The 17,913-nt window shown below is 39.0% G+C and overlaps 3 protein-coding genes and 7 non-coding genes across 11 annotated transcripts; 2 read left to right on the top strand and 8 right to left on the bottom strand.

Moving 5' to 3' along the window:
• Nucleotides 1-480: 480 nt before the first annotated feature.
• LOC111779392 (exocyst complex component EXO84B) lies at nt 481-5,371 on the top strand. The gene is made up of 7 exons (XM_023659563.2): nt 481-1,059; nt 1,464-1,561; nt 1,854-2,904; nt 3,573-4,085; nt 4,206-4,394; nt 4,499-4,635; nt 4,953-5,371. The coding sequence occupies exons 1-7, from the start codon at nt 916-918 to the stop codon at nt 5,113-5,115; spliced, it is 2,295 nt and encodes a 764-aa protein (XP_023515331.2). The 5' UTR covers nt 481-915; the 3' UTR covers nt 5,116-5,371.
• LOC111779394 (uncharacterized) lies at nt 4,141-9,488 on the bottom strand. Of its 2 annotated transcripts, XR_015413334.1 has the most exons (10): nt 9,203-9,488; nt 8,755-8,934; nt 8,594-8,669; nt 8,227-8,356; nt 7,896-8,010; nt 7,596-7,687; nt 7,420-7,489; nt 7,249-7,333; nt 5,666-6,602; nt 4,141-4,561 (listed from the first exon to the last, which is right to left on the bottom strand). XR_015413334.1 is itself a non-coding variant. In XM_087119081.1 (9 exons), exons 1-9 carry the CDS (start codon nt 9,359-9,361, stop codon nt 6,508-6,510), a joined length of 1,002 nt encoding a protein of 333 aa, XP_086975207.1. In that variant the 5' UTR covers nt 9,362-9,488; the 3' UTR covers nt 5,501-6,507. The 2 variants fall into 2 exon arrangements, 1 of the variants encoding a protein (XP_086975207.1); XM_087119081.1 differs by lacking the exon at nt 4,141-4,561 and having other exon boundaries at nt 5,501-6,602.
• A 979-nt stretch (nt 9,489-10,467) lies between these two features.
• On the bottom strand, nt 10,468-12,679 carry LOC111779136 (Glucose-methanol-choline (GMC) oxidoreductase family protein). The gene is made up of 2 exons (XM_023659212.2): nt 12,217-12,679; nt 10,468-12,122 (listed from the first exon to the last, which is right to left on the bottom strand). The coding sequence occupies exons 1-2, from the start codon at nt 12,314-12,316 to the stop codon at nt 10,567-10,569; spliced, it is 1,656 nt and encodes a 551-aa protein (XP_023514980.1). The 5' UTR covers nt 12,317-12,679; the 3' UTR covers nt 10,468-10,566.
• A 1,087-nt stretch (nt 12,680-13,766) lies between these two features.
• On the bottom strand, nt 13,767-13,838 carry TRNAT-UGU (transfer RNA threonine (anticodon UGU)). The gene has a single exon. It is a non-coding gene; the product is annotated as a tRNA-Thr (tRNA).
• A 119-nt stretch (nt 13,839-13,957) lies between these two features.
• TRNAT-UGU (transfer RNA threonine (anticodon UGU)) lies at nt 13,958-14,029 on the bottom strand. Its single transcript has one exon. It is a non-coding gene; the product is annotated as a tRNA-Thr (tRNA).
• An 89-nt stretch (nt 14,030-14,118) lies between these two features.
• On the bottom strand, nt 14,119-14,190 carry TRNAT-UGU (transfer RNA threonine (anticodon UGU)). The gene has a single exon. It is a non-coding gene; the product is annotated as a tRNA-Thr (tRNA).
• Nucleotides 14,191-14,280: 90 nt separating this feature from the next.
• Nucleotides 14,281-14,352, bottom strand: TRNAT-UGU (transfer RNA threonine (anticodon UGU)). The gene has a single exon. It is a non-coding gene; the product is annotated as a tRNA-Thr (tRNA).
• Nucleotides 14,353-14,440: 88 nt separating this feature from the next.
• On the bottom strand, nt 14,441-14,512 carry TRNAT-UGU (transfer RNA threonine (anticodon UGU)). Its single transcript has one exon. It is a non-coding gene; the product is annotated as a tRNA-Thr (tRNA).
• Nucleotides 14,513-14,566: 54 nt separating this feature from the next.
• Nucleotides 14,567-14,638, bottom strand: TRNAT-UGU (transfer RNA threonine (anticodon UGU)). The gene has a single exon. It is a non-coding gene; the product is annotated as a tRNA-Thr (tRNA).
• A 746-nt stretch (nt 14,639-15,384) lies between these two features.
• On the top strand, nt 15,385-15,488 carry LOC147787486 (U6 spliceosomal RNA). Its single transcript, XR_015413571.1, has one exon. It is a non-coding gene; the product is annotated as a U6 spliceosomal RNA (small nuclear RNA).
• The last annotated feature ends 2,425 nt before the right edge of the window (nt 15,489-17,913 follow it).

A 17,913-nucleotide genomic window follows, 5' to 3' on the forward strand; every position in this document is an offset into this window, starting at 1 on the left:
CCCACCTTCTTCGATCATTTGATAATTAATTTCTAGCCTTTTAATATCACAAATTTCATTATTTAATCATAATAATCTTTTCAGAGTTTTTTTATAATATAATTAGTTCTATATTATTATATTTCTTTTCAGAGTTTTTTTATAATATAATTAGTTCTATATTATTATATTTCTTTGAGAATAAGCTCTCATGACTTTACTTTGGGTTTCTCCAAAAGACCTCGTACCAATAGAGTGGATAATATCATATCATACTATTGTGGAGCCATGAAAGCTTATGTTCAAAGTGAATAATATCATACCATTGTGGAGCTACGAAAGTTTATGCTCAAAGTGATAATATCATACTATTGTGGAGGATCGTGTTTATTCGTCTAACAGAATGTACACACACATTAATACGGTTTGTTTGTAATATAATAAACTATTTTAGATATTTAAAATACATTTTTTTTTTTTTATAAAAAGGAAAAAAAAAAAAAGAAGTAATTTAAACTGATTCAACCCATCATCTGAGTTGCAGACAAAATTCTATACAATTTAGTACCAAAAAGACTGAACCAAACCGGTTCGCAAAGAGACAACCAGCCAGTTATTCATCAGTCCGGTTCGGGTGTTACCGGTTTAGTAAAAAAAATAAAAAATAAACCAGAGAACCGAACCCTTCAGAATTTGGTCGGAGAGAGAAACAGTGAGGCTGGGTGGCTGGTTGGGTGGTTGCCTCCTCCTCCTTTCCCTTTCTTCTTCAATCATCTTCTTCTCTCTCTCTGGACTTTCGTTTTTTTTTCCAACTTCCCTGTTTCTCCGCCGGAGCTTCCTTCCTTCGATCTCTCCCTTCAAGACTCCCTTCCTCCTCCTTTTGATCTGGTTTTGGTGGTCGACTTCGTTCCGATCCATTTCTTGGATCAGATTTCCATGGCCTCCGCCAAGACCGCCCGGTCCAGAGCCACGCCTGTCAAGGAGAATGGCGCTAAGTTTGAGGATGGCATCAGTTTCTTCAAGTCCGATCAATTCGACGCCGATTCCTACGTTCAAACCAGATGCTCTCTTAACGACAAGGTTCCTTCCGCCATTTCATTTTACCCTTTCTTCTTCTCTCTTCTTCATTTATCTAATCCCCTTTCAGTTGGTTGGAGATTGCTTGTCATCGCGATTATCACTTCTTCTCTTTTACCATTTTAAGGATATCACTTAAATTTGTGTGTATCACTCAACTTGATCCCATCAATAAATTAGTTCCCATAAATGATTTTGTTGAATCAAAATACTATTCCGTCAATTCAAAACAGTTCGATTCACTGTTAACTCTCTGAATCATCTGTTTCTGAAGCAAAATGACATGAATTACTTAGAAAGGAGATGAAAGCATATATAGCTTAATCAAAGCTTCTTATCATGCCAAATAGACAGACCTTTCTCTGTTTAATCAAATCTCTGATTTGAACTGTCTTCTACTTCTGTAGGAAATCAAGCAATTATGCACTTATCTTTGGGAGTTGAAGAAAGCTTCTGCTGAGGAAATGCGTAAAAGCGTCTATGCAAATTATGCTGCCTTTATCCGGTAAGTTGTAGCTGGGAGTTCTTACATTAGATAAACATTGAGCTCTTTTGAAGGATGGAACTAGCTGATCCATGTGAGGAACGAAGAATTTTCGTTTCGTTATTAGGGATAAATTAATCTGTTTGTTTGTTAGTTTGAAGAAATGTAGACATGGAAAACATCAAACAGTATATTTTGTTGATGAATAAACTGAGATAAGCGCGCAAATAGTCGTAGTACCAACTTAAACGTTCGATGTTAATTGTATTCGTAGTGATTCTTTATATTGATATCATGTGCTATGTTCTATCAGCACATCAAAGGAGATATCAGATTTAGAGGTGGAGCTCTCATCCATTAGAACCCTTATGTCTACTCAGACTGCTTTAATTCATGGTTTAGCTGAAGGGGTTCATGTTGATTCAGTACCTTCCTCTGTTTCTGGAGGCACAGCTCCAAATGGCTTTTTAGGTTCAGGGGATGACAATCCTTCAGATATTGAGAAATGGTTAGTGGAGTATCCTGATACTTTGGATGTTCTCTTAGCTGAACGAAGAGTCAATGAAGCTTTGGCAGCCCTTGACGAGGGAGAGAGGATAGCTTCTTTGGCGAAAGAAAATAAAACGTTGAGCCGAGCTGTAATTATGTCTCTGCAATCATCGATTGCTGAACGGAGGCAAAGGCTAGCAGATCAGCTTACTGAGGCTGCTTGTCAGCCTTCGACCCGTGGTGTTGAACTCCGTGCGGCTGTATCAGCGCTCAACAAATTAGGAGATGGATCGCGAGCTCACGCTTTGTTACTAAAAGCACATTATCAAAGGTATCAGTACAATATGCAAAGCTTTAGGCCATCCAGCACTTCATATGGAGGAGCCTATACCGCTGCACTTTCCCAGTTGGTTTTCTCAGCCATTGCTCAAGCTTCGAGTGATTCCTTGGCTATTTTCGGTAAAGAACCTGCTTATTCGTCTGAGCTGGTGATGTGGGCGACGAAACAAACGGAGGCTTTCGCCTTTCTTGTGAAACGACATGCTTTAGCTTCATCGGCTGCTGCTGGAGGTCTCAGAGCTGCTGCAGAGTGTGTTCAAATTGCTTTAGGTCATTGTTCGTTATTGGAAGGTCGTGGTTTGGCGCTTTGCCCTGTGCTTTTGAGACTTTTCAGGCCTAGTGTTGAACAAGCACTAGAAGCCAATTTAAAACGAATTGAAGAAAGCACGGCTGCCTTGGCTGCTGCTGATGATTGGGTACTAACATATGCTCCAACGACACGCCAATCTGGCCGAACTTCGAGCACTGCTCTTGGTAATTCAGCATTCCAACATAAATTGACGAGTAGCGCTCACCGGTTCAATTTTATGGTCCAGGTAAACATTTCCACCCAATTATTCTTTTATGATATGAATTTGGTGAGTTGGTGGGTGGGTTAGCTGTGTTTATATTAGTTTTGGTGATTGTTATGAAATTATGTATTATTAGTTTATTGTTCTTTTCGGAAAGTAATGTATACTTGATAGGAGAGATGTGATCTAAATGGAGGTTAGGAGAGATGTGATCTAAATGGAGGTGATAAGGTAACCCTAATCCTCAGCACAAGGATTCAAGCTTGTTGAAGCAAGAACCTTGAATCAAAGAAAGTAACCCTCCTTATACAAAATTTGGACAAAATTTGGACAAAATTTGGACCAACCTTAGATTATCTCTTAGATAAAAAAAAACTTAAAAGCAAGATTTGAAACTCACTCCGCAAACACCTTGTTCTAAATTGAGTCACCCCCGCAAACACCTTGTTCTAAATTGAGTCACCCCGCAAACACCTTGTTCTAAATTGAGTCACCCCACAAACGAACTTATCAAAGCTGACTTGATTGAGTCACCCCACAAAACGAACTTGATCACTTGATTGAATGGCTCAGATGCAATTTATCACAAGAATTACTTTAAAACTTATATCAAAACTCTTGTATGTTGCATGCGCGCCCGTTTATTGGTATGATACGCCCTCAATCTTTTTCTTCCAAACATTCCCCTGCAGGATTTTTTCGAGGACGTGGGACCTTTACTTAGTATGCAGTTGGGGAGTCAAACTCTGGAGGGATTATTCCAAGTATTTGACTCATATATCAATATGTTAATCAAAGCCTTGCCTGGTATGGAAGACGAAGCAAATTTTGATGGTTTCGGAAGTAAGATTGTGCGGTTGGCCGAAACCGAAGCTCAGCAAATTGCGCTCTTGGCAAATGCGTCATTGTTAGCAGATGAACTACTGCCTCGTGCGGCCATGAAACTGGCCCCGGCAACTCAGACTGCTTATAAGGACGATCCTCGTCGAAGACTTTCAGACAAGCAAAATCATCATCCAGAACAAAGGGAGTGGAGGAGGCGGCTGGTTAGCTCTGTGGATAGATTGAAAGATACGTTTTGTCGACAGCATGCTCTTGATCTAATTTTTACCGAGGACGGGGACAGCCATCTGACCGCTGAGATGTACCTAAACATGGGTGGAAATATGGATGAAGTTGAATGGTTCCCATCTCTGATATTCCAGGTATTTTGTGTGGTTCTTGTGTCACTTGTGCATATATGTGCATGCAACAGACAAATTAGATAAGAACATTGCTTGATTGTTCCATAGGAAGCTTAACCCTGTTGTTTGATCACAATTCAGGGACTGTTTGTAAAGCTTAGCAGAATGGCAAGTATGGCAGCTGATACGTTCATCGGTAGGGAAAGATTTGGTACATTACTATTGATGAGACTCACAGAAACCGTCGTGTTGTGGCTTTCGGGGGACCAAAGTTTTTGGGATGATATTGAGGAAGGGCCAAGACCACTAGGACCTCTTGGTCTTCAACAGGTGGGCATCATTGTTGCTACATAATCATATTACATTATGATTTGATGAAACCTCTTCGCCTATGGGTGAGAGCATCAGTACTTAATTGTTTGTAATTTGTGCAGTTCTACTTGGATATGAAATTTGTGATTTGCTTTGCTGCCCAAGGCCGATACTTATCTCGGAACCTGCATCGAGTTGTGAATGAGATCATATCAAGAGCAATGGCTGCATTTGCTGCAACAGGAATGGATCCAGATAGGTACACACTGTGCTGAATGCTTAATAATCAATAAGCCTTTTCTTGCATGCTAAAGTATAAGTTACATAATATTGCATGATTCTCACCTCAAGTTCTATGAATATCTTTAAGTTTATTGTGTTTATAACGCCCTAAGATTTGAATTCGGCTTCGAAATAACGACTGTGTTTTCGCTCGAGAGAAACAAAAGAAAGCCTCCTTGGAGGAACTAGAACCAGGCAGTATAAATGGCTTAGAATTTAAGTTTCCATCTTAGATTATAATGAATTTTGTAGACTTTATTTAGTGTTTCTGAGATTCAATCTGTTTCCTGTCAGTGTACTACCGGAAGATGTTTGGTTCGATGATGTTTGTCAATTGGCAGTAGAGAGATTAAGTGGGATGCCAAAGGCTACAAATGGGGACAGAGATGTTAACAGCCCAACAGCCTCAATTTCGGCACACTCAGTTTCTTCTATTAGATCTCATGCCAGTTCCTAACTCAGTAATTTCTTCCTTGTAAATTAGACAACCGAGTTCTTTGAGTGAATTTTCTGGTCGGTATTCGAGTTCCTATCACCCTTAGATCTGTCAATTTCATCCATTCTTTAAGTTTGATTCTCTTTCCTGTTTAGGTTTTAGAGGCTTCCCTATGTTCGTGTTCGTGTTCGTGTTAGATATATTTGCACAGCCACGGTTTGTAAATGATTATCGAACAAGCTATTCTAATACTATATTTGCCCATTCTTTAACACAAGCAGGACTTTTACCTGTGATTTTGTTCATTTGTGTCCAACGTTCATCACTAGCTTTCGTTTGAGCTTGACGAACTTCATTTTTTTTTTTAATCCTTCCATGAGTAAGGTAACTTCATAAAGGAACGAAATATCTCGAAGCTCATATCAGAGGGTAATAATTATAAGTCTAGGAGATTGTACGACCAAATAGTTTTAAAACACTTGAAGTCAACAAGATTGAAGTTTGAAGAATGACAACTCCATGAAAAAATTAGAATGGCAAACCTAAGCAAGAATAAGTTCATCTTAGATACCTTTCTTCCAAGGCATCAATTTCCTCCAGTTTTGCAGCCAAGCCAGGTATACATCCAGCTATGGTTGTTTGAATCATGGTCCAGTTGGCTCTATAAATCTGCGTCATCTCCATGAGGGGTCTTGCACAGTCAGAAGCCTAGAAAAAAGAACTTCAGATAGCACCTGAAATTGTACCTCAAACGCATAGCAGCTTGGTCAATCCAAGTTGGAATTCTGTATGTAAATGAAACTATATTCTTTGATGCTTAAGAAACAAAGGCCTTAGTTGCTTGAATGTGAATACTTCATCATGAATTAATTGGTGGATGAAGTAAATGATTAAGCTAATGATGTGGTCGTGATGATCAAGTAAATGATTAAGCTAATAATGGCATGATGCGTTGTCTGGTGGCCTACGTGCCCTACATTCCTACCAGAGTTGCACCATGATATGGAACCCCTACCGACTTGAAATTGCGAAAGGTGAGATGAAATGACTGAACCTTACATGTGGATGCTCTTAATAAATCAAGAAATCCATTTAGATAAATAGCTACATACTCATACACAACCAGAAAAAACAGGATAGGACCAATGCACAGCACACACCCCACAAATAATCCAGCTACTTAAATCTTCTAAGTTCTGATAAATGCATGTCACAAATAGGGACTACATTAGTAACATGCTTCCAAATGGAATGCTTGTGACACCAATATGAGCAATCATTCCCATGGAGATGAAAATGCTGATGACTTGATATGAAATGGATCATGGATGCATGCAACTGCTGCAAGATGCATCCTATCATCTAGTGCTTGAATTTGTCGGAGCAAAAAGAACAGAGTACATCCCCTTCACGCTATTGGTATGCCATAGCATGTGGACTTCCATTGGCGCCAGGAGCAGAAACAGGATAGGTAGCATCTTTCCGTTTACCAAACGGGTTCTTCGAAAATGTATTCATAGAGTCAAGAGAAGAAACATTTATCCTCAATCATGAAAGCAACAATAAATGAAATAACAACTAGTTCAAATTGCTGTGAAACTAAGCCTGGTTGATGAAATCACATTATGCACATGTTTGTATTACCTAGATCACAAGCGTTGATGGCCATCAACAAGAATTGCATTTCAATCTTTGAAACAAAACCTAATAGGTAACATGATAGTTAATTGCTAATGACGTAAAGCAACACATTCATCAAAAAATGCATGAATCTAATTTCTAGGAAAGGTTACTGAAAAGGGAAAAAAATTATTCCTTATTAACAGACACGTGTACTAATATATCGAGTTCCATAGTGACCTTAAAATGTAAAACAGACATCAAATACAAGATAAGCCTATCCAATAAAATACCTCAAACGTAACAGACATGATATGCACTAATTTTCTTTACCGAGATGCATCCTACAGATTTAAAAAGATTCCCAGATTATTACCTAAAGTGGCACAAGCCATCCATCAAATAAGATAAATCATTCAGTCCAACACTTGCATTGTCAGGCGAAACAGCAACTTACTATTCAGAAGTGCCAGTACGATGATATGATCGTTCTATAACTAGCATCAAACAAAACAATTTAGTAAAGAAAAGGATATTGTATTCTCATGCCCACAGAGCCAGAACTAGGAATAACAGCACCCTGCAAAAGATGATGCACATTGGAGGCAGTGTTCACATCCTATATAGGTGAAGCAGACAACCAAATTAGAAGGCATGAACATGACATTAAATGATCAACAGTCAAGTCAACTAAAACCTACTTACTTCAAATTCAATGAAACAGACTTTATGCCTTTCCTGCCTCAGAGTCTTCATTTGCTTAAATCCCGGTTGTCTGCATGATATGTCAGAACCAGAGGTCCAAAACATTCAGTTGGTTGGAACGATTCATACACGTGATTATACAATTGAAAAATTGTGCAAAGATGAGATTTATATACACGCTAAAAAGACCTCTGAGCTCCTCTTCATTTACATTTTCCCCCAGATTGCCAATGAACAGTGTATTGCAAGGAGGATTATCTTTTGTGTTCTGTAGGAAACGGGAGAAAAATGAGATATAATCCACGCAACAAAAGTTATTCTTTTCCCAGTGGAAACAATAAGTCAAGGCACTCCATGATGTCTTCATGGTAACAACTTCAATAGTTATAGTAAATAAAGCCTTCTATTCCAGGGATGGTCGTTGCAAGAAAGTGATGCCAAAGTTCAATGTGCCATCAAGATTGTAAAAGGATTACCTGAACAGGCACATAGCTGCAAGGTGCTGGTACAGGTGCAGGAGCAGGCATAGGTACAGGATGAACAGGGTAACTTCCATACGGATCATATGGAGGAGGAGGTGGAGCCATATACCTAATTCATCACAAACCACAAGGAACTTGAACATCACAACTCAGTGCCATTTGGCGAGGGTGGGAGCAAACAAAACAACCACAAAAGGCTAAGAAAAAGAGAAAATTGAGCTCTTAACGAATCCTACTCCTTTTCCATAACCATAAACATCTCTCAGGTGATAACACATACAACTGACTTCGAAGGGAAAGCAGTTTTCATGGAGAGAAGACTCACCCGTGAGGTCCCCAAATAGGGGGTGGAGGTGCATGAAATGGTGATGGGCTCGAATACCCGGTGTGGGCATATTCACCACCAGTTCTCAAACGTTTACTTTGGTCATAAGCATCTGCATCAGCAACAATGCCTGCAAGTAGTACCAAGATTAGCAAATCAAGCAATATTTTGCTTCTTTCTTTTTTTAAAAAGAAAAAAGAGCAACGAAATGTCTAAAGCTTGAAATCATTGCACAACAAAAGAAAAAAACTGAAGGTAATCTGTAACTGTTCTAAGTACGAATGTGTGCGTTATTGGAGGACATCACTACTTCACAAGAAAGCCCTAGTGAATAAGCAGAAGAGAATCATAAAAGCTAGTAGATCACCTCGTTTAACAAAAAGATTTTTCTTGGCCATCTCCGTGTGCAACACTGACTTAGACTCCGCATCAAAAACCATATCCTAAATCACAAGGATCAAAGCAACCAACACTTCAACATTGACAATTCAAGATCAGTAAACAAAACAGTGAGGCCAAGACATGAACCTGAAGGGCGTCTTTCGCAGCAATAGCAAGCTGAGCGTTGGAAAAGAGAGCAAAGCCCATAGGCTTTTCACCTTTAAAATTTACTTGCGAAGCCTCGTAACCAGGTAACCATCTGAGAAGATTCTGTAGCTCTCTCTCTTTCACATCTTCCGGAAGACCTGTTAGAAATATAGTCCGAACCTAAAACAACACAACATTAAAAAAGAAATGGCCTCAGAGAGCATCGAATAGCAGAAAGAAACCATAAAAAATTTCCACGCGATTACTTGAGCAGAATAACCTAAAATAACTACACATAACCAGCTATAACAAGCCGAATTCAAGAAAACACAAAAACAAATCAATTGAAACTCCGAACTCGGTAAAACCTCTAGTCGAATCTTGAACTGCCTAAGATCCTGAGTTGAGTACTACAAATCAAGAAAGAGGAAGAGAGGAAATAAAGTACCTCATCGGAGGCATGACGGGCGGGGTTGTCGACGAGGATGTGAGAAGGATGGGGATATGGAATAGGAGGAGGAGCGATGGCAGTGGCTTGTGGCGGAGGAGGAGGGGCAGCCGCCGGAGACCATTGGTGGTGGTACGGGTGGATTCCGGTACCGGCCATGCGCAATCAACCAGAGTAAAGGATAGTGAGGAAGCAGCTATTGACTGTGGAGGCTATCAAAATTCTCCTCCAACTTCTCTGCTCTGACACGGATTTGGAAGCTTCCCGCAAAAAAAAAAAAAAAAAAAAAAAAACCTAATGACAACCTGCGCGCCAACGCCTAGCGTCATACCTTGTCCTTAGCTATTAGTCTTTTTAACTTACTTCCAAATTAAATTAATTTCAAATCATTGCCATTTTTAATAATTGGGATCTAATCAATAAATATTAATTTTAAATATAAATATTTAAGAATTAGAAAATTACTTTATCGATGGAATATCTTAAATATAAATAAAAAATTAATAAAAAAAAAAACTTATTTGAGATGTGAATCATTCTACAGTCCAGATTGATTGAGTTAAGAAGTAAACAGCCTAATTTATATAAAATTGTAAAGGAATTTAATCATTGGACCAAAAAAAAACACTAATGATACAACAGCCAATAATTAGCTTCAAAAGAAAATCATTTACATCCCAGTTTGTAATTTCATATATCATAACAACAATTATGTTGTTATTATCCGCTACTAAACTGTAACTTTAAATTAAATATAAAATGATGAAGATTATTGGGAGTGAGTCCCACATTTAATTTAGTGGAAGATTTGGATTTATAAGTAAGAAATATTATATTCATTGGTATGAGGCCTTTTTAGAAAGCCCAAAACAAAGCTACGAGAGTTTATGCTCAGAGTGGACAATATCATATACCATTGTGAAGAGTCGTGATTCCTAACATGGTATTAGAGTCATGTCCTAAACTTAACCATGTCAATAGAATCCTCAAATATCGAACAAAGAATTATGAAAAGTGACTAAAATGTCAAACAAAGAGTGTATTTTGTTCGAGGGTTCCAGACAAAAGGAGTCGAGCCTCAATTAAGGAGAGGCTATTCGAGAGCTCCATAAGCTTTTGGAGAGTCGTGATTTTTTTTTATAATATGGTATAAATCGAGAGTTTATGTTAATATAATTATAGGTGATTTTAATTTTGTATTTTAGACATTATTTTTCACCGAAATTAAAATGAAATGTGAAGTGGTAATTTAGTTTTTAAAAAAGGGGAAAAAAAATGACAATATGGAGGTGAAAAAAATCAGTGTAAAAGTATTCATTACGCGGTAAATGTAAAATTCCGATAAGAAGAGAAAAGCAGAAAAACTAGGTGGTAGTAGCAGAGGAGCGTCGTTGGTTGATAATTTGGAGGCCGACATATCGTCCAAGCATCATGAGCGTGGCCTGAGGATTAGTACCAGGCGAAACCCCAAAAGTCGACCCGTCGACCACTCTCAGCGCTTTCATTCCAATCACCTTATAATTACGCTCCACCACTTTCCCTGTCACGCACCCGCCATGGTAATGCCATATCGTACTCACACTTTCTCTACAAAACTCCCTCAACCGCCCCTCATCCGCTGGATAAACCGGCCCTACGAACCGGAACTCCCTCCGCCCCGACCGCTCTCTAAACTTAAAACTCTCCATCGACCGGCTCCTCAGAACCTCCCCTATCTTCCTCATCCCGTTCACGCACCTCTCCAAGTCCACCGTGTTGCTGAAGTAGTTAAACCGAACCACCGGGTTGGTTCTCACATCGGTCGACGCCAGTCGCATCGAACCGAATGATACCGGTCCTGCTATCTTCTCCATCAATGTCGCCACCGTCAAATAAACCGGCGCCGATGGGGTTTTTATGAAGAAAGACCTCGGCGGTGAAGTAAACGGAATTACATTAGACGCCGCTTCGAGATACGAGCCGGATTCCGTTATTCCTGCTACTTGTATCAACGATTGCTCTAACGGCATCGGTGCTAATATGGAGATTCCGTTACGGGGGTTGTCGTACAGGTTATGTCCCACAAAGGGTAAATGATGAGCCACCGGAATACCCCATGACGACAAATACGGACGTGAACCAATTCCACTGAGTAACAGTAATTGCGGACTGCCAATAGCGCCTGCAGATAACAAAACTTCCCCACGCGCACATAGCATCGCGTGGTGATACGCGCCTCTTTGATCACGGTATAGAACCCCAACTGCTGCACGTCCGAACTGTCCTGTTGAAGTCAAGAGAATTCTCTCCACCGTCGCGTACACCGCCACTTGGATGTTAAACGGCGTCGCATAGGATAGAAGATCCGCCGCGCTATGGCGGCGGCCCATTTCGTCGAATGTGGAGCCTCCGATTTTGGTCCCAACCAAATGCTCCAAAGTGAAGCCGTTGTAAGGGTTGATTCCGGCTTCGACCATTCCGTCTCGAACCACCGATTGCCAATTCTTGAGATTCGGTTTGAATACAATCTTCTTTTCGACCCACTCGTAGGACTGATTGACCATCGTGAGGTCCCAATTGAGGTGGGAGCGGTGAAAGAAGGCTCGATCAGCTCGACTGTAGAAGCCGGCGTTGATGGCGCTGCTGCCGCCGAGGATCCGGCCACGAGCGTTAGGGACTCCTTCTTCGGAGGTGAAGGCTTGCACGGGGGAGTCACGTGAGTAGGCTTCGTCCATTAAAGTCATCAAGAATCCTTCCTGCGACATTAGATTGGAGTTTCCATATGGAACTCCGCCGCGCTCCAGAACAAGAACTCTGTAATGGCTTGATAACGTCGCCGCCAGCGGGCATCCGGTTGTTCCTCCGCCGACGATTATGTAATCGTAGTAATCTTTTACAGGAAATTCCGTCGCGTTCGACACGAACTTCATGTACTTGGGACCTGTAATAGCTTTCAACACTCCAGAAATCAAATACTTGAACATATACATTAATGGAGGATGGAAAATCGCTTGAAGATGAATCAAATCACTTACCTTCCCAAGGAGATCTCCGATCGGCGGAAATGGAGGATGAGGCGTAGAAGATCGCGAAGAACACGAGAAATTGGGAGTAGAAGAAAATGCGAAGAATCATTATTGACGGGAGCGTTTTCTTGGAGAACAGAGAGGATTTCTTGAGGAATAGTGAGCGAAATTTGAATATCAGAGGAAGAAAACGAGAGTGGTTTGGTTGTTGGCTGAGGATTCAGTTGGGAATAGTTTCATATTGTGAAGAGAATTTGTGAAATAGTCCTCAACAAATTTCATGAACTCCTTCCACTCGGTATGAACTTGAAGCATGCCTTTTAATTCCCCTCTTTTATTCTCTTCTAATTTACACATTTTCTTTGTCGATTTAATCTCCAATATTTGTATTTAATTAATTGGTGAATTGAATTTTACGAACTAAGCAAAATTATCTTAAAAAACCGAATTAAAATTTTAGACTTAACCGAGATTCTCACTCTCTCTAGCTTGTTAGTTTCTTAGAGCTTGTTAACTAGGCTAAGATGTAGTTGAGTTCTAGATTTTTAGATACACCGTTAACAAATATTGTCCTAAGTCCACCATTAACAGGCTTTCCCTTCAGAACTTCCCCTATTGATATAGATACCATGTTAGGAACCACGACCTCCACAATGGTAATGATATTGTCTACTTTAATAGCATAGGCTCTCATGGCTTGGCTTGGCTTTTAGTTTCCCCAATAAGCTCGTAACAATAAAGATATATTGCTTGCTTATAGTCTCACGACCATCATCCTCTTAATAAGATTTTGCCTCCATGCAGGATTGAACTACTATTGAACTATAAGGGCTTCTACAAAACAATCTGGGATGTGGGACTCCTCTCTCAACAATCTCTTCTTTGATCACAATATGACAAAATTAAGAGCATGACTCTGATACCATATTGGAACCACGACATCTACAATAGTATGATATTGTCCACTTTGAGTATAAGCTATTGACAAGTTAAGGGCATGGCTCTAATACCATGTTAGGAACCACGACCTCTACAATGGTATGATATTTGGTTTCCGTGGTGTTAATGAAGATATATTCTTTACTTATAAACTCATGCTCATCCTCTTAATAAAATTTGTTTCCCAAAACAACCTCATGCCAATGAGATCTAATCCTTGCTAATATAAATCTCATTATCATCCTCTTATGACACTTGCCCCCACTTTATGATTTACTTACAAACACATTATAGATTTCACAAAATGTTTTTGCCCCCACGGGATTAAAATACGGACCTTCAGTTTACAAGACTGATGCTCTACCGACCTTCAGTTTACAAGACTGATGCTCTACCGCTGAGCTATAAGAGCTTATATCGGATGTCCGTTAATAAAATTCATGATACACTTACGAAAACACTATAAATTTCACTACGGACCTTCAGTTTACAAGACTGACGCTCTACCACTTAGCTATAAGGGTTTCTTCAACTTCAACGGTATGATATTATCCACTTTGAGCATAAAAGGCCTCATATCAATGAGGATGTCCGTTACTATAAATTTCACAAAATGTTTTTGCCCCCACGCAGGATTGAACTACGAACCTTCAATTTACAAGACTGACGCTCTACCACTGAGCTATAAGGGCTTCTACAACAGTATGATATTATCCACTTTGAGCATAAAGGCCTCATATCAATGAGGATGTCCGTTAATAAAATTCATGATATACTTACGAGAACACTATAAATTTCACAAAATACTTTTTGCCCTCACACAGGATTGAACTACAGACCTTCAGTTTACAAGACTGACGCTCTACCACTGAGCTATAAGGGCTTCTACAACAGTATGATATTATTCACTTTGAGCATAAAAGCCTCATATCAATGAGGATGTCTGTTACTATAAATTTCACAAAATGTTTTTGCCCTCACGCAGGATTGAACTACGAACCTTCAGTTTACAAGACTGACGCTCTACCACTGAGCTATAAGGGCTTCTACAATGGTATGATATTATCCACTTTGAGCATAAAAGGCCTCATATCAATGAGGATGTCTGTTACTATAAATTTCACAAAATGTTTTTGCCCCCACACAGGATTGAACTACGGACCTTCAGTTTACAAGACTGACGCTCTACCACTGAGCTATAAGGGCTTCTACAACGGTATGATATTATCCACTTTGAGCATAAAGGCCTCATATCAATGAGGATGTCAGTTATTATAAATTTCACAAAATGTTTTGCCCCCACGCAGGATTGAACTACAGACCTTCAGTTTACAAGACTGACACTCTACCATTGAGCTATAAGGGCTTCTACAATGGTATAATATTATCCACTTTGAATATAAATGCCCCATATCAATGGAGCCCCCACGTTGGATTGAACTACGGACCATCAGTTTACAAGACTGATGCTTTACCACTGAGCTATAAGGGCTTCTACAATAATATGATATTGTCCATTTTGAACATAAGCTCTCATGGCCTTGCTTTTTATTTCCAAAATGGCTTTGTTCCCATGAAGATGTATTCCTTATCTATAAACTCATGATCCACCCCTTAATTAGCTCATGTGCGACTTCTCTCTCAACAATCTTCCCCTCTAACAAAATACACCAAGAGCCTCCCCTAAAGCCTATGGAGCCCTCGAATAGTCTCCCCTTAATCGAGGCTCAACTCCTTCTCTAGAGCTCTCGAACAAAGTACACCATTTGTTCAACACTTGAGTCACTTTTGACTACACCTTCGAGACCCACACTTCTTTGTTCGAGAGAATTCTATTGACATGGCGAACTTAAGGGCATGGCTTTGATTCCATGTTAGGATTGTGAGATCCCACTTCAGTTGGAAAGGGGGACAAAATATTCCTTGTAAGGGTGTGAAAACCTCTCTCTAATAGACTCGTTTTAAAATTGTCAAGCTAACGACGATATGTAATGGGCCAAAGCGGACAAATATCTGCTAGTGGTGGGTTTTGGCGGTTACAATTGCATCCTAGTCTTAGTGTATGTCATCGTATTTCCAACTCTGATCTGTTGTCCTACATCGTGGAGTCTGTTTTCTATTATATATAACTACTAGGGAAGTTGACCTAGCCCTAACAGTCTCCCGAAAGGTGACATACTCTATGTGGTCTATTATCCTCCTTCTCATTTTACTATAACATGTATGCTTTATCCTATAGACAGTGTAAGGGGACATCCGGTAAAACTGGAACGATACAGAGAAGATTAGCATGGCCCCTGCGCAAGGATGACACACACAACTCGAGACTATGGCATATGCATAGTATAGTTGTATTTATTTTCTTAAACTTCGACTAGGATAAGATTTTTTTTTTTAATTTAACGTCTATTTATTTTATTTAATCTTTTGTTGGGTTATTTTTTTAGAGGTGTTTTCGAAGCAAGTAAGTACATGACTGTGTTTTAAGTTTAAGGTTATGTTTTATAAAAGTTTAAATGAAATATTTCTGCATTCAATGTTTATGATCTGTATACAGTACCGACCTTAAATTAAGTGGAAAATTTTGGGTCATAAATGTTGGATGAAAGTTACACATCGGCTAATTTAAGGAATAATTATGAGTTTATAATTAAAAAATGCATCTACATTGGTATGAGACCTTTTACAATACAACTATACCATGCATATGCCATAGTATACAGATCCACGAAATTAATTTTTTATAATAGGCTCCACATATCCACGAAATTGAGCACAACGACGCCGTTTGAAATGGTTTTTAAGCGCCTGTTCTTCACAAGCTTTACCTTAATCTGTAGCTTAAAAGTCTCAATTAAAAATTTACTAAAATATTTATTTATTGAAAAATATCGTGTAGAACTTATTTTCCAACCAAATCCTTCCATTTTGGACATTTGAGATTGCGTGTAAATAAAAATAAGTCATAATTAAACTTCAAGCAATTATATTATGTAATTAATTATTCAATAAATAAATTATTTTTTAAAAGGACAATTTGGTAATTAAATATTTATTTTTTTAATTAATATTTAACTCATTTTTAACTGGTTAAAACTTTACACAGCTCGCTATTAAACTGAAAAAAAAAACTATCTAAAGGAAAATTGATAGAAGAAATAAATATAAACTTCAATTTATCCTATTAATTATTGTTATGATTATTTCTCTAATAAAAAAATAAAAATAAATAAAAAGTCTTAGGTAGAAGAAAGAAAGAAAAAGGACTGCTTGGTGAAAATTGAATCCCCCAACCAATTATTGGGTAAAAAACAAACTTACCCTACCAAGCAGTAAAAAAACAAGGTGCAGTAAAAAAACAGTGAAGAAGAACAGAGGTGGAAGATCAGTCATCTCCGTGAATGTACCAACAAAGAAGCATGGTGGCGCAACGGCGCAGTATGTAGACACGCGCGCGCTGCTCCTTCACCAACGCCGCGCACCGCCGTGAAAATCCATGTCGCCGCCCTGTTGATCTCTTCGCCGATTCCATTTTTATGTTTTTCTTCCTTTGACCTATGATATGAATCCACCCACGCTTTTATACGCAAACGCTACCGAAAGTATAAATAATAATAATAAATAAATAAATAAATAAATAAATAAACTTAGATCCTAGTGGGAAATTCTCTTTGGATCTGAAAGGAACGTGGGGAGGGGGGTTGGGGGACACGAGGGGAATTGGGAATTTCAAAGGGCGGGGAAGGACAGGCCTTGGTTTGGTTGGGAAGTTTCCCCTCTTCATCAAACGCAGCGTTTTAATGTATCAGTTTTTAGCCAGCTGTGTCTTGATCCTTGTGATTCTCTTGGGTTTCTTCTATTCTATTCTTCCTAGGAGATGTACACGGTTTGATACTAATCTACCTCCATATCTTTTATTTGTGAGGATTTTTTTTATATATTTTTTAAATATAATAGTGCTCCGTAAAAGTTGTAAGCTGTGTTCGGAGAGAGTTATTGTCTATCGTTAGCCTCTGTGGTAGAATCAGTCGTAGACCTAAGAGGTAGTGGTTTATCCTATGGCGGCTGTCAGTCGTTCGAGTCCACCTTCAAAGACCTAATCCAACCCCCTGGTCCAAATCTTATCTAAATTGAGATAATAACCGACTAAGTTGTGCCTCTGTGTGTATATATATGTTCATTCTCCAAACGGCACGTGGGAAAGTTTTTAGGTTATTTAGGGAACATTGTTTTTTTTTTTTTTTTTTTTCTTTCGTTCATGTATAACCTTAATGGCACAAGTTTAATGGTGGATATCAATGGTTCGAGTCCACCTTCAAAGACTTAACCCAACCCCATGGTCCAAATCTTATCTGAATTGAGATAATAACCAACTAAGTCGTACCTCAATAAAATATATATATATTCACTCTCCAAACGGCTCGTGGGCAAGCTTTTAGGTTGTTAAGGGAACATTGTTATTTTTTTCTTTGGTTCGTGTATAACAACCTTAATGGCACAAGCTTAATGGCGGATGTCAGCGGTTCGAGTCCACCTTCAAAGACCTAACCCAACCCCCTGGTCCAAATCTTATGTGAATTGAGATAATAACCAACTAAGTCGTGCCTCTGTGTATATACGTGTGTGTGTTCATTCTCCAAACGGCGCTTGGGCAAGCTTTTAAGTTGTTTAGGGAACATTGTTTTTTTTTTTTCTTTCATTCGTGTATAACAACCTTAATGGCACAAGCTTAGGTTGGGCCTACCTCCATTACTAAAGGAGTCTTAC

Source organism: Cucurbita pepo, chromosome 17 (assembly GCF_057944985.1).
Source record: "Cucurbita pepo subsp. pepo isolate OVF chromosome 17, ASM5794498v1, whole genome shotgun sequence".
NCBI classification, from domain to species: domain Eukaryota; kingdom Viridiplantae; phylum Streptophyta; class Magnoliopsida; order Cucurbitales; family Cucurbitaceae; genus Cucurbita; species Cucurbita pepo.